The sequence below is a fragment of the Bos indicus genome, chromosome 10, assembly GCF_029378745.1.
Source record: "Bos indicus isolate NIAB-ARS_2022 breed Sahiwal x Tharparkar chromosome 10, NIAB-ARS_B.indTharparkar_mat_pri_1.0, whole genome shotgun sequence".
NCBI classification, from domain to species: domain Eukaryota; kingdom Metazoa; phylum Chordata; class Mammalia; order Artiodactyla; family Bovidae; genus Bos; species Bos indicus.
Genome location: NC_091769.1, coordinates 11020743 through 11037156, shown reverse-complemented (window position 1 = coordinate 11037156; position 16414 = coordinate 11020743). Strand labels below are relative to the sequence as shown.

Below are 16414 nucleotides of genomic sequence, written 5' to 3'. Positions count from 1 at the left end.
CTATAATCTGCCAGGCTCCTCTGTCCATGGGATTCTCCAGGCAAGAATACTGGAGTGGGTGGCCATTCCCTTACCCAGGGGATCTTCCTGACCCAGGGATTGAATCCCGGTCTCCTGCATTGCCGGTAGATTCTTTACCATCTGAGCCACCAGGGAAGCCCTCCTCTGCCTTGATGGAAGGACAGAGGCGCATGCTGGGGGCAGCCTTGAGACTGCCTTCCTTGAGACTGTGAACACTGCCTTCCTTGAGACTGGACCAGTGACCGGATAACTATGGTCTTGAAACAATCTCTGTCAGAGGCTTTGCCAGTTGGCCAAACAGCCTGTATTTGCCCTACATGTCTTTCTGGCTCCGTCTCTGGGCACATTTGGTTACTCACAGACTATGGGGCCTCCTCAAAAGGTCTTGTTGGTTTGAGATTCCTCTCACTCCTCCACTGAGGAAGCCTGAAGAAATCAGTTGCAACCCCTAAAATACACCCTTACCCAGATGGTTCCCTTTCCACATTCACAAGTGTACAAAAAAATCACAGTAGTCCCAGAGACTGCTTATGAGAATCAGCGATAGAGTCAAAGGCTGAAATCTCAGCGTTGCAGCAACACGAACCACCGCGGTGGGAAGTCCAGACAGGAGGCACAATGATGGCGGCCACAACCATAGGTCGCGCCTCCGCCTCCCCACCTCCCATGGGTCTCTGAAGATTCCCGAGAGAGTCGTTTTCATGTGGCCTGGAGGTCAACCCAAGTCAGCCCTCAGTCATCGACCTGGCTTCTCTTCCCATAAGCCATAGGCTGTCCGCGATACCGAGGGAGCCCCCTCTGTCTAGTTGAGTGTTTACCTCATCGACATCGGAACAGACGATCCCATTTCCTGTGTAGCCCTCGGGGCAGGGTCCGCACTGAAAGCCATCTCTGGTGTCGGTGCATCGCACGCCGCGGAAACACGGGTTGGAATCACAGCGGCGCACGGGGGGTGTCGGGGATGCCGCGGGTACCACAGGCATCAGAGTGTTGGGGGTTGGAGACTGAAAGCTGAGAGGACCTAGACAAAAACCATCATCCACAGGTTTCTCAACCACCAAGAAAATAGAGCTGATACAGGATGTGGTTCAGCTCCCCGATGAGTATCTTTTCCCTTCCCTCCACCTCGGTGCCAAACCTCCACCAACCGCAGCCGGCGGAGCCTCACCCACCCAGGCCCTTCAGCAGTCCACATTTGCTTGTCCAACTCCGAAGCATGCCAGTTACTAGAAAAGCACTTACCGCAAGCCTGGCATTCGGCTATGGTGTTTCGCAAAAATGATGTTTCCTTGACCTTTAGAAATGGGAAGGGGGGAAAAAAAAAGATGGAAAAGGAGTACCTGATGTATAATCCAGGAATGAAAGAATTCATGAGTGGCAAACTATTAAACAGAACCTAAAGGAATGTTAACACAGCCCTGGGTGGCTCCCATTCTGCCTGGAGCCCTGGACGGCCCCCCATTTTCAGAGCCCTTCCAGCAGAGCCCCAGGGCGGCAGGCTGCACAGGGCCACCTGAGGTCTGGCTCCAGGCCCTTCCCTGCTTCTGCAGGCCTGCAGTTCTATCAGCTCCAACAGAGAGCATCTCTGTTACAGGGCTTTTCTGATGGTCCACCCAGCTTGTTACCTGCTGTCTCAGAAGATCCTTCACCTCTCCCAGTAGTTGGTTTAGTTGTGACATCTGCCCCAAGAACTGCCGATTAAAGTCTCCTGTAGGAACAGTGGAAGGAAAGGAGCATCAGAAAGTGACAGCTATTTCTACAGTGACTCAAAAACAAATGATTTCCCAGAGAATTATCATGATGAAAAACTCAGGGTATGAGAATTTAACATGGGGTAAAATTCATCTAATTTGCCTAAAAAATAATGATAATGATGCCGCTGCTCTAGTTAGTCCAAATTCCTATGAGTTATACAAACACAAGTGCAATGAAGATACCTCTTGCCCTGGACTTTGGCACAAAAGCCTGATTTCTGTAGACACATCCTACAGGAGTGCCCTGCTGACAGCCCACCCTTCGGGGATAGGACCCAGCCCATCACGGCCCTGGGGGTTTATTGATGGAAGTGAGCAAACGGCCTGAGAATACACACCTGTGTTTGTGGTGGCCAGTGGCTCGCTCTGCTGCAGGAAGCAGTCTTGCAGGCTGGCCACCTGGATCAGCGAGCCTCTCACCACCAGCTTCAGCTCTTCCAAAGAGTCCTGGAAGAAATTGGATTCATACCACACATTGCTGGTGCCATTCAAAAGCCAGTGGGCATGCAGACTCACACAATTTTCATAACACAGTAGGCCTGAATACTTGGACTCTGACATCTTACATAATTTTGTGGGTTTGCATTTTTTTCCTGACACCCGCGAGCCCTGCCCTTCTGACTGAAGCAAATATGGAAGCAGCCAGCAGCTTAGGAGAGTGCCGGCATCCAGGGTGATCTTGATGAGAGAGTTCATCAAGGTGACTTGGAGAAAAGAAAAGGCCCTTTTCCTTCATGGTAAACAAGTTCTCTTGTGGTAGGAGCCTCTTAAGAATTGTCTGTTTATGGAGTTTAGACTGCAATGAATAAGACATTGATCCCAATTTTAAACACTATTATTTTTAGGATGTCTTGGCTCCAGGTTTTAGTAAAGTCTCTGGTTTCCTTGGATTATGAGAAAGAATACACAGTATAGTCTATGATGTATATTTCTGTACATTTTCATGTATTTTCACATTACTGGATGATAACAATCATTCATTGTTAGTCATCAAGTTAATATTCTCACCCCTTAATTTTGTAGCTTTTACCTGTACCCATTATTTTATACACAGATGATAGAAAATGTTTATGTTAACTGCTGATGTAAGATCTTCATCCTTATTTTAGACATGAGCGCACTGAGGATTTTCAGAGGGACTCTGCTTTTCAATTTAGTTAAGATGTATGCAACACATTTTATGTAACAGATATTGTGTTGGAACCAGACGATAAGCTCTATGGAGGCCATGACTATTTTGCCAACTACGGGACACCTAATGCCCAGAATGTACATATTGACTGACTGAGTAAATGAGAAGATGAATATGAAGATAGAGCACTGTGGTCCTTGCTGACAATCTAAGGAAGTAGAATTTTGGGGGAAAAAAAAATCCAAAAAATTCCATCTATTTCTGATGGAATTTTAGAAATTGATTTATTTGGTGGTGGATACTAATTTCTGAAATAGAGACATAATTTCTGACTGTCATTCTGACTATCTGGGCTACTTTGGGGATTCAGATATAAAATTTAGCATATCTCTTCATTAATTTTTTTCTCTTTCTATAAATCTACACTATATATATATATATATCTTTCTCTCTCTCTCCAAACCTAGATTTTAGTTTTGAAATTTCTGTTTAAAAATGCTCTCTATATTTTAAGCACAAATTCTAGTATCTGATTCACAGTTTTTATATCAGTATCTAAAGTTTCTCAGCATTCCTAGTTATAACCAAAATTGCTGTTCATAACCTGCTTCTTTGTACAAAGGGCTCAGAACACCTTGGTACTGGGTTGGCCAAAAAGCTCGTTCAGATTTTTCCCATAATATTGTGCAGAAAAAAGCAAATCAACTTTTTGGCCAACACTATACAAGCATATATAAATTAGTTAAAGCACATATAATGAAGTAATGAAACAGAAATGGAAAATTGTGATTGTGATAAATAAGACAACAACAATATGGGCCACAGTGGATGAACATGGTTATTGATTTTGGTACTGACTTCCATATCAGATGAAATTCAGAAACTATGACCAGTTACAGTAATAATTAGAAAAGACAAAGAATACTAATTATTTATAGGAAATGGAGTATTTCCTATAAATAGCAAAATTATATTTTGTTTTTTAGCAAAATTATACAGGAAATATATGTGGCAATTTCTACAGTAGGTGCAATGACATAATGTAAAAAATACCATCAACATGGCATAAAACAGAAGACAGAAGTGATGTGATATGTAAGGTCTCATGGAAGTAAGTTGGCAATAAGGTTCTTTTTGTTAGGGATGCTGTAGTAAGACCTATGGAAAATGTTGTTCGTGGTGCTTGGCAAGTTTCAATCATTCTTTTCTACTTCTATTAAAAAATTATAATTTTATGAAAGATTAAAAATAGATCATCTTACTGCCCTAAGATAGTTTAAAAGTTTTTGCTATTCCTTTTCTACTTTATAATTATATGCCCAAAGTCTCCACTTATCTAAAGGAGTAGCTATCAATTTTGACTTTACATTAGAATCAGTATATTTAAAAGGACTGATGCCTAGGCACCACCTCCATAGACTCTGATTTGTCTGGACTGTGGGCCATCTAGCAGTTGGTTTTTAAATGCAGTAAGTGATTCTAATATGCAGTCAGAATTAGATCCATTCTTGACCTCAGCCCACTCATCTGCATTCTCAGAAACCATCTTTCCACTGTGGAGATGGTCTGTGGGTTCTTACGTGTGCCTTCCTCTGGAAAGTCCTCAGTTCCACAGCCTCAGGACTCTGGGCGAGGCCGGAAAAGGCTCTGGGGAGGTTGTGGATGGAGTCCACGCGGGTGCAGTCCAGGAACAGCTCTACGGAGCCGGCCCCCCGGTGGAGGTTGGTCAGTCTCAGCAGCAGCCTGTGCCTCCTGCCGTCAGCCAGCTGCAGGTTGTTGAAAACCACCAGGTGAATCCTCCCGTCGTTCTTCAGGTAACGGAGGATGGCTGGAACCAAGCACGGACCAATGAATGGCGAGAGAAGCGAAGAGGGGCTGACTCTGTGCCGAACAGCCTCCAGGTGACAATGACAAGGCCCGGTTAGCAGAAAGATGCAAGCAAGTCAGAACCATAAATGTCAATGTTTTGTGTGCACTGGCCACCCACTGTTGCTGGGGATGTTTTGTGCTCATGAAAAGAGACGATAAGTAGTAAATTTGAAAACAATATAATTTCAGTTAATGATGAGTACACTGAACAAGCAGAACACATTGAAAGTCAACTCACATCCGAGTAAGCTCCTGAGGGCATGAATTCATTAATTCACCAACGTTTCCTGAGCACTACTATGGGGCTGGGTGCTGCCCTTCGTTGTTTTAAACACTTATATTCTATTCATTGCAACCCTACGAAACTGGAATTGACTACAGGTGAGGAAAGTGAAGCTCAGATAAGTGAAGTAACTTGCTCAAGGATATAGTAAGTGACAGGACTAGAATTTAAAGCCGAGTGTGGTTTATTCCATGGCTAAAGAATGCTAGGCCTGGATGGGGTTTTGTAAGCATATGTTGAATCAGGTGTAATCTGTTGTATTATCCCTCAGTAGAACGTATTTTCAAATTTTAACAATGCTCAGTTAGAAAACCAAAGGTATCCATGGATGCAAAAGAAAGACTCCATAGGAGAGCCACCGCCTTACATAAAAAGATATTCTCAGTATTATGTGGAGGTCAGTATAGGTTCGCTCCAAAAAAACCTATGTATGTATGTACATATAGTATACACACAGATACAGAAAATTAGAAGAAAATATTTGTATGGTCATTTCTGGGTGCTTGGCGATATATGTTTCTTTTTTCTTCATTTTCATTGTCTGATCTTTCTATACAAGAAACTTATGCATTATTTATATAATTCAAAAAAGTAAAAAAAAAAAAAGAATTCCACATGTAAACCCAGAGTGTGCTACAATCAATGTGTATGATTCACAGCAAGCAACTGAGACCATCTCTCTTCGGGTGCCTCTTCTGTGAAGTGTAAATGCCAACTTGGTGCTGCCCAGATAGGAATACCCATTTATGCTGCAGTATTGCCAGAGAAAATAATCACCACTATGAAATTTAAGGGTGTTTTTGAAGACTTCCTCCAAATACATTCGACTTTCTAGGTCGATTTCCCCACCCTTCTAGAATCTGACTAGATTTGCTTTTCCATTTGACCATGGCTGGAGTGGGAGTTGGCAGTTGGCATCTGGGTCCGTGGTATAGAAAGAAACGAGGAGGAGCCAGGAGATCTTCCCTCATGCCCATGGGACCACCACCACTTGCTTACTGAGAGAGAAGGATTGGTGAGACCTGGCAGGACAGACTGCCTAGAAGGCCTTTCTATGACTATAGGGCAACACTATGCTTCTGAAGCAAAGTATTGGTAAGACTTAAATGTGGAATGAGGAGAAAGAAAATAGATGTGGGTAGACTTCTTGAGGTATTTTAAATACGGGATACAACAGTATTTTTACCCCCTTTTTTAAAATATTGTTGAGAATTTATAATAGTAACAGCATGGCTTGAAATTTGAGGCATAAAGTACACAAAAGAGGGGGTAAATTGAGCCCAAACATATGCACTAATTCAATATTTTAAAACCTCCATTCCTTTACTTTTGAAATAGTTTTGTAAATCCCCAGCATTTTTACAGGCCAATGAAAACACTACTCAGACCACAAGACCTCAACCTGGTCACAGACACATACATACACTCAGGATCTCCTTATTTTCCTTTCAGCCACAACCTCTGTTCCTCATATTAACAGTTTAAGAGGATACATAGAGAAGCTTAAAACAAATAGTCGTGGTTTTTCTCCCCCAGCTGAGATTTCTGGTGGAATTCAAAGGAGACATATTTTAGTGGACCTCTTGCCTGCTTTTAGCAGGCCTTCCAGGCCATGTGGGTCATGATTTATTTTCATAACTGAATCGCTAAGTTTAGTTTTATAAATACTACCTAATGGAGTAATTTCCACCTAACAGGTGCTCATTAAATGTTGTGAATATGAAATTTCAATGAATAATTAGATGACTGCATTGAAAGCTCTTCACATATAAATTGAAAAGTTTAGCAAGTGGCAATTTAACATCTACTGCAGACAGCCAAACCTGCTATTGTGTTCACGCTGTCATTTAAGGGCATTCTACACTTCTGCCTTGCTTTGCATTGCACTGCAACACTGAAATAGGTTCCTCCTGCTCCCAGATCTTGCGACAAGAGCAAGAGGGGAGAAAAAAAAAGGAAAAGAATTATGGAAACTTCCATCTTCGCAAGGTCTGTTAGCAGAAAAATTATCAAGGGCTTCGACATTTACTACGCTTCACACTTGATCCAATAATTCTCATTTTGCTTATGGCTTTCATTTTTCTTTTTTATTGCAAGTTCCTTACTTCAGTGCTTCTATACTTATTTTAGCTTCAGAGCTGTAACATTACCCAGAGGGTCAACAGGCACCTGCTCAGAAAACATTTCCCCACCAGTCATACTGAGCCTAGAGGCAGACTCAACAAGCCAGGAGTCCGCGGCCTGGGACGCTCCCTGAGCTTCTTCAGAAGCAGCACCATCAGAAGTGAGAGAACAGACCCAGTTCCCATCTTCTCTCTCTGTCCCCCTTACCACTGCTCACCTCACCCAATCTTAGCCCGCTCCCTGCCACACATACACACACAGGGGAGCAGAACTGAGGGGAGAATCCTAGTCAGCCAGCAGGACATCACTTTGCCTCCAGAAGGAATGAAAAGTCAGGCCCGGGAGCTGGAAGGAGCAGTCTTCTTTCGGCTCCACCCCACCCCTGCCCCTCAGCACCCCAGGGAGCACTACACTCAGGAAAACAGCCGTCACTGGGGACAGCTCTGCTTCTTCAGCTAAGGCACATTCCGTTCTGCTTGTTTCTCACGGAAACAAGTTGACCTGGTGATTTCAACCTGCTTCTCTCTCAGGATGAGCACCAAGAACCCATCTGATTAGAACGAAAGGCTGCAGGTCTTCAAACACATTTCTGTCTCTACGCTGTTCCATCTCTGGATTTCTCTGCCAGATTCCTGACTCATCTTCCTGTTCAGGGTCTTTTCCTGTGCAGGTTTTCTGGGCGGACAGCTTGAGATGTCTACACGACTGTTCTGATCAAACGACTGCCTTCTCAGTGCAACACACAAGCGAGCCAATGGAATCCTTCACTAGCTCCCTAGTGGTTCCCAATTAATGTGTAACTTATCCCAGGACTGGCCTAACCTTCTAGCCACCTTCCATTCTGCTGATCACTGCCAAGCTGGACAACCTGTTTTAACAACCGGTTTTCATGCCTCTCTAACTTTCTCCAGCCTCTCTCATCCTTTTCTTTCTGTGCAGAGTGTTCTCTTTTCCATCCCTCTCCTTCCTGCTCCATCACTGCTACAAATCGAAAGCCAAGATCCAGCTCAAATGCACCTGACTCCCTCTAGTCCTCCATCTTCACCATGACTGGAAGTTATCTGCCTCATTCATATTCCCTTCAGAGAAGGCAAAGACAGCCCACTCCAGTACTCTTGCCTGGAAAATCCCATGGACGGAGGAGCCTGGTAGGCTGCAGTCCATGGGGTCGAGAAGAGTCGGACATGACTGAGCGACTTCACTTTCACTTTTCACTTTCATGCATTGGAGAAGGAAATGGCAACCCACTCCAGTGTTCTTGCCTGGAGAATCCCAGGGATGGGGGAGCCTGGTGGGCTGCAGTCTATGGGGTCGCACAGAGTTGGACTGACTGAAGCAACTTAGTAGCAGCAGCAGCAGCAGCATATTCCCTTAGCATTTTCTCAGTGCTTTGCTAGGTGTACTTTTCCAGCCAAAACTCAGATACTTTAATCCCTGTGTGACCCTGGGCCTGAAGAGTCCAGTTTTTAAACTAATAAAAGGAGTTAATAAAAGCTGTCCTTCCTACTTCATGTTCTGTTCAGTGGTGGTCAAATAAGAAAATGCAAAACTATCGGCTGCTATACACATGTAGGTAGTAGTATATTTGTTTATTATCTTCTCTACTAGAGCATAAACTCTTGGGACAAGGAGTCTATTTCTTACTAATTTTCCCATACACCACAGCATCTGAGAACACCAAATACAACTGTTTGTTGAATGAAAAACAGATTCTTGAGTATAGAGTATTCTTGTGTTTACTCTGACTTTTTAAAACCCACAGTCTTTAAAAAAGAAGAGCAGTTTCTATTGGTTTACTTATATAAATCCTTCCCTTCTAAACTTAGCATCTTTGTGTACCTGAGAATCTGGAGCCTGATTTTATGGCTACATTTCCATGTCCGGGTACTAGCCTAACAGAGGAACCATGTAACCTCGCCTGATTAAATGCCATCGCAGTGACTGGCAGGAGATGAAGCAGCAAACGCAAGCAATGAAGATTTGAAATATTGCTATCAACTTGAGAAAGAATTTTCAAAAGGTGCTTTTTGAAAAGTGGATGGACATGGTAGTCAAAAATATTATGATGTGTTGAATGTCAAGGCTATGAAGCAGGATGCCAGCTTTAAAGAACTGGAAACGATAATATTTTGTCTGCTTGGGCTAAGGAGTTCAGAGTGACGTGGCCTGCCCAGGCAGCAAACTCGGCAAGGTAGTCCGGGGCCTTCTGCTTTGCTTGGCAAATGGCTTTGCTCTTTGGCACTTTTAAAGATATGATGAAAGCCGCTGCTGTCAACCTTTCCTCTTCTTCTTAAATAATTGTATATTAAAAGAGCCTTCTTGTCATTAATGTCTCTTGTGATGGATGTTCTTGTTTGCCTTGACTCATTTGTCTTTATGCCCTACACACTGGATCTTTGTAACTTTACTGCTTTGGAAATACATATAAAAGGAAAACCATCAAATTGCTTTTCCTGAAAGTACTGTGGGTGACTCCCAGGTGTGATAAATGCAGTATGTGTGTTTGGAATTTTTTTTTATAGCAGTTTCAACCAATGTAAAGCTTACAGAATCCACACGAAGCAAAGAAACCAGCCAGTGAAAGGAAGCACAGCAAGTATAATGAACTTCTGCAGAGGGCTCTATGCTTGGATAAGTTATGAGGCATCACTACACATCTACCTGGTAGGGGAGAAAGTTGTAAGTGTGCACAGAATCCCAAGGTCACCTTAGAGGAGACAGTTGTTAAGTGTGCACAGAATCTCAGGGTGACCTTAGAGGAGACAGTTTTAAGTGTGCACAGAATCCTAAGGTCACCTTAGAGGAGAAAATTACAAAGCAACTTTGATGCCCATGGAACTCTCTCTAGCCTTAGCAGAGCCACAGAATATTAGCATTATAAGTCATCCAGCTTAATATCTCACTCCACAAATCCCTTCAATAAAAATGTAGCCTCTACCAGCACATTTCCAGTAACAAAGAACTCATTACTTTGCAGAAAAACCCATTTCACTTTTGGAGTGCTCCCCAAGATTTTCCTAATTCAGAGCCAATATCTGTTTCCTCTGCCCTCCACCAGTGTGTCCTAATTTTACTCTTCAGGACTATAGACAGATTTAATCTTATCCTCAATCGAAGTGATATTCTTCAAATATTTTTAAGGCAACTTTCATCTCTCTCATGTCTTTTGTTTGGCTCCTTGATTTCTCCATTTCCTTTAACTTTTTGACTTGTGATGTGGTATTAAAAAAAAAAAAAAAAACACAGGACACAGAAAGGTGCCAGTTTAGTGACTCTCTTCAAAGTAATCTCTGACTTGACAATGTCCCTATGAAATGTGCTCACAACCAGACAGCGTATGCTAGATGTGGCCGGATAATTACGAATCCAGGGGGACTACTAGCTTCCACAAATCTGGTCCCATCTACATATTAATGTACAATTAATAGAGGAAAACAATAGAAAGGGAATGACCAGAGATCTCTTCAAGAAAATTAGTTTTACCAAGGGAACATTTCATGTAAAGATGGGCACAATAAAGGACAGAAATTGTATGAACCAAACAGAAGCAGAAGATATTAAAAAGAGGTGGCAAGAACACACAGAAGATCTATACAAAAAAGATCTTCATGATCCAGATAACCACGATGGTGTGATCACTCACCTAGATCCAGACATGCTGGAATGCAAAGTCAAGTGGGCCTTAGGAAGCATCACTACAAACAAAGCTAGTGGAGGTGATGGAATTCCAGTTGAGCTATTCCAAATCCTGAAAAGATGATGCTGTGAAAGTGCTGCACTCAATATGCTAGCAAATTTGGAAAACTCAGCAGTGGCCACAGGACTGGAAAAGGTCACTTTTCATTCCAATCCCAAAGAAAGGCAATGCCAAAGAATGCTCAAACTACCACTCAACTTCACTCATCTCACATGCTAGCAAAGTAATGCTCAAAATTCTCCAAGTCAGGCTTCAACAGTATGTGAACCATGAACTTCCAGATGTTCAAGCTGGATTTAGAAAAGGCAGAGGAACCACTCTATTATACAGAGTGAAGTAAGCCAGAAAGTAAGCCAGAAAGAAAAACACCAACACAGTATACTAACGCATATATATGGAATTTAGAAAGACGGTAACGATAACCCCGTATGTGAGACAGCAAAAGAGACACATATGTATAGAACAGTATTTTGGACTCTGTGGGAGAGGGTGAGGGTGGGATGATTTGGGAGAATGGCATTGAAACATGTATAATATAATGTGTGAAATGAATCGCCAAAAAATAAAATAAAAATATTATTCTCAAAAAAAAAAATTGCCAACATCCGTTGGATCATCAAAAAAGCAAGAGAGTTCCAGAAAAACATCAACTTCTGCTTTATTGACTATGCCAAAGCCTTTGACTGTGTGGATCACAACAAACTGTGGAAAATTCTTCAAGATATGGGAATACCAGACCACCTTACCTGCCTCCTGAGAAATCTGTATGCAGGTCAGGAAGCAACAGTTAGAACTGGACATGGAACAACAGACTTATTCCAAATCGGGAAAGGAGAACATCAAGATTGTATATTGTCACCTTGCTATTTAACTTATATTCAGAGTATATCATGTCAAATGCCAGGCTGGAGGAAGCACAAGCTGGAATTAAGATTGTGGGGAGAAATATCAATAACCTCAGATATGCAGGTGACACCACCCTTACGGCAGAAAGTGAAGAGGAACTAAAAAGCCTCTTGAAAGTGAAAGAGGAGAGTGAAAAAGTTGGCTTAAAACTCAACATTCAGAAAACTAAGATCATGACATCTGGTCCCATCACTTCATGGCAGATAGATGGGGAAACAGTGGAAACAGTGAGAGACTTTGTTTTCTTGGGCTCCAAAATCACTGCAGATGGTGACTGCAGCCATGAAATTAGAAGACGCCTGCTCCTTGGAAGAAAAGCTATGACAAACCTAGACGGCATGTTAAAAAGGAGAGACATTACTTTGCCAACAAAGATCTGTCTAGTCAAAGATATGGTTTTTCCAGTAGTCATGTATGGATGTGAGAGTTGGAGTATAAAGAAAGCTGACTGCTGAAGAATTGATACTTTTGAATTGTGGTGTTGGAGAAGACTCTTGAGAGTCCCTTGGACTGCAAGGAGATCCAACCAGTCCATCCTAAAGGAAATCAGTCTTGAATATTCATTGGAAGGACTGATGCTGAAGCTGAAACTCCAATACTTTGGCCACCTGATGCAAAGAACTGACTCACTGGAAAAGACCCTGATGCTGGTAAAGATCGAAGGCAGGAGGAGAAGGGGACGTCAGAGGATGAGATGGTTGAATGGCATCACCAATGTGGTGGACATGAGTTTGAGCAAGCTCCAGAAGTTGGTGACAGACAGGGAGGCCTGGTGTACTGTAGTCCGCGGGGTTGCAAAGAGTTGGACACGACTGAGGGACTGAACTGAACTGACTGAACTGAAAATTTAAGAAACTTTTTAAAAAGTTGCATCACCTTATCTGTTTATTCATTCAGCAAACATTTTTGAGCAACTATAAGTGCCAGGCACTGAGCTCAACACTGGGCGGTTCTTAACACTGTTGATTAGAATGCTTAGGGTGTTGTTGTCATTGTTATTGTTGAGTCGCTCAGTCATGTCCGACTCTTTGCGACCCCATGGACTGCAGCACGCCAGGCTTCTGTGTCCTTCACTATCTCCCAGAGTTTGTTCAAACTCATGTGCCATTGGTGATGCCATCCAACCATCCCATCCTCTGTCTCTGTCTTCTCCTCCTGCCTTCAATCTCCTAGCATCAGGTTATTTTCCAATGAGTTGGCTCTGCATCAGGTGGCCAAAGTATCAGGGTTTCACCTTCAGCACCAGTCCTTCCAATAACTATTCAGGACGGATTTCCTGTCCAACTCTCACATCCATACATGACTACTAGAGAAATCATAGCTTTGACTAGATGGACCTTTGTCAGCAATGTGATATCTCTGCTTCTTAATACGCTGTCTAAGTTTGTCATAGTTTTTCCTCCAAGGAGCAAGCATTTTTTTAATTTCATGGCTGCAGTCACCATCTGCAGTGATTTTGGAGCCCAAGAAAATAAAAGTCTCTCACTGTTTCCATTGTTTCCCCATCTATTTGCCATGAAGTATGGGACTAGATACCACAATCTTAGTTTTTGGGTCTCCCACAACCTGTGTATCTGCAATTTACTTTTCAGTACTAGAGAAAGGATTTACATTTATTATTGTTAAATTTCATCTGATTGTGGCTTGTTGAGTCAGCTTGGTAAGACTTTGGAAATCTTGATGATGGCATCCTATATGTTCAACTGTCTTTTCCAGTTTTGTGCCAATTGCAAACATTATAAAATATTGTCTGTGTTTTCACCCAAGTCACTGATTCATTGAAAAGTTCAATGCTGAAGACAAAGCCTTGTCAGAAAACACTACATACTTTGCTACAAGGCAACTTACCAACCCCCAATAGTACTATTTACCTAGCTCATTCTTTTTTTACATTATTCAGAAAGGTATAGTAAGTGACTTCATAAAATTGATTAAAAAGTCTAGGACTTAGTTTTAGTAAATCTATCTGCCTTCAAATAACCCTAGCTTTCTTTCCCAGGAAATCCCCAAAGGAATGAATAATAATACAACCCTCTGGGAGTTTGTCTGAAAGTTCAAGAAAATTCTTTGCACTTTCTGCATATGACCACTTTAAAACTAAGCTCATTCAATGGTGCCTAGTAAGAATGTAGAGAAAGTTAAAAGGGAAAATGAGCACTGAACCTTCAGTACAGCCTTGCTTCACTGGAATGGCTCCATAAAGAAATAGTATTTTAAGTGTCTCATTTTTCCCCTTCAGTATTTCGTTCAGAATTCTAACTATTTTTTTTGGCTTTACAACATGGTTTTCAAGATCTTAGTTCCCTGGCCAGGGACTAAACCTGGGCCCTTGGTAGGGAATGCTCAGACTCCTAACCACTGGACTGACAAGGAATTCCAAAATTCTAACTTTTAAACTCTTTCATCTCTTTCAAATTTTATCTCTCATTAGCCTGCAGGCTTCAGAACAACCACTCTGAACTATCTGACTTCTCCTATCGCAGGTTGAGGAGCTCGGCTGGCTCTGTCCAGTCATTACCACCAGTTCTTAGAGCTCCCTTCATTTCCACAGCACCAAGCTGTGTTTCTGTGACTGTCAAATTTAGGCTGAAGAAGCAGTCTTCATGCTTTTTCTGAGAGGTGAGGCTTTCGCTAAGGCAAGCCAAGAGTTCACCAACTCATCAGTTTTGGAAGACAGTTTCTTAAATAGTAGAGAGATGTCTCTGTCTGTCTATCTATCTAATATAGGAATCTGAAATTTTTATTGAGCTTCACAGCCTAAAAAAGTTATTATACTTTATATAAGTCAGTTTCTGCAATCACCTTGAAAGGTAGCTATTATCACCCTCGCTTTAGAGATAGTAAATTGAGGTTAAGAGCGATTCAGAGATGTTTTCATGGTGACACAGTTAAGACTTTCAACTGTGTCTCAAACTCAGGATACTACCTGCAAAGTTGTCTCTATGCCAGATTCAAGAAAATCAATCATATCTTCTACCCAGCCCCGGTGGTTTCTACAGAATGCTCATTTCTATCAAGATTATATCACCTGTGTTACCAATAATCTGATAGATCATTTCTATCAGAAACACTACCTGCATTTCTTTTAAATCTTTATCCAAACGGTCTTCAACACTCATTCACTCAAAAGCAATTCTGAGCCAGACCTACTAAGTGACAGACACTGGATACATCTAGAATTTCCACAACAGTGAACGTTTTTCTTAGCAAAGCTACTCTTCTCAGCCTCCATTTATTCTACTCAGCCTCTTCATGAGACACTTCCACGTACAGGGCACTGAGCTATGTGCTGCAGCAGACAGGGGAGTTAAGGGATGCTCGGTCCCTGCCTTAAGGGGGCTTATAACCAGCGGGAGAAAAGGCATATAAGTCATTCAAATCCAAGGCAAATTAAGAGTTGTGGAGGTGCGAAGTTATAAGGAAAGGTGTCAGGAGGAATTTGAGATGTGCCTTGCATGTGGAAAATTTCAGTATCTGGAGATGGTGCAGGGCAGGCAACGGGGGCAGCAGAGGGCAAGAGCAAAAGCACAGAAAAGGAGAGACAGCACGCGTGGGTCCAGGGAACCACAGTTAAATCCATCCCATGGAAACATGATCTGCATGGATGGCTGGAAGGACGGATAAACTGGAAAGGCTGGTTGGGAGTCAGGCAGCGGAAAGCCCTGAATGCCCAGCAGGGATGTGTGTATCTTACTCAGTTTGGGATGGGAAGTCACTCTAGGTCTCTGGGGTCAGATGTAACTAGATCCAAGCTATGCCTTGTGAACACTAATGAGGCAGCTATGAGAAGATGACTTGGAGAGTGAGAAACAGAGAGTTCAGTTCAGTTGTTTAGTTGGGTCCGACTCTTTGTGACCCCTTGGACTGCATCACGCCAGGCTTCCCTGTCTATCACCAACTCCCGAACCTTGCTCAAACTCGTGTCCACTGAATCGGTGATGCCGTCCAACCATCTCATCCTCTGTGGTCTCCTTCTCCTCCTGCTTTCAATCTTTCCCAGCATCAGGGTCTTATCCAATGACTCAGTTCTTTGCATCAGGTGGCCAAAGTACTGGAATTTCGCTTCAGCATCAGTCCTTCCAATAAAATTTCCTTTAGAAATCAGACTTGTTTGATCTCCTTGCCGTCCAAGGGACTCTCAAGAGTCTTCTTCAACACCACAGTTCAAAATCATCAGTTCTTTGGTGCTCAACTTTCTTTATGGTCCAACTCTTACACCTATAAATGACTACTGAAAAAAAACATAGCTTTGACTAGATGGACCTTTGTCAGCAATGTGATGTCTCTGCTTCTTAATCTGCTGTCTAAGTTTGTCATAGTTTTTCTTCCAAGCAGCAAGCATCTTTCAATTTCATGGCTGCAGTCACCATCTGCAGTGATTTTGGAGCCTAAGAAACAGAGTCACAGAGAAACAGAGAGCCCAGTGGCAAACTCCCTTCTTTGCAGCTCTCATGGGAAACGCTCGAGTTTCTCTTAAGAGCTCATCTAGGGCCCAGATGACCAAACCTTGCTCTTTGACACCATCTGTGCAGTTGCCCTCTCCCAAACCATAACTTTAATAGGGGTAAAGATGTATCCTATTTCCTACTCCAGTGTTTTTAGTCACAAGAGATATATCTTGATTTCTT

General features: G+C 42.5%; 1 protein-coding gene across 1 annotated transcript in view; it reads right to left on the bottom strand.

Moving 5' to 3' along the window:
* The window catches only part of THBS4 (thrombospondin 4), a 53821-nt gene that overhangs the window by 23146 nt on the left and 14261 nt on the right, over positions 1-16414 (bottom strand). Inside the window, exons 3-7 of the mRNA XM_070796883.1 lie at positions 4488-4735; positions 2114-2222; positions 1647-1729; positions 1264-1315; positions 840-1042 (exon numbers count right to left, since the gene is read on the bottom strand). Coding sequence (XP_070652984.1) covers positions 840-1042; positions 1264-1315; positions 1647-1729; positions 2114-2222; positions 4488-4735 — 695 coding nt within the window. The remainder of the gene's footprint in view (positions 1-839; positions 1043-1263; positions 1316-1646; positions 1730-2113; positions 2223-4487; positions 4736-16414) is intronic.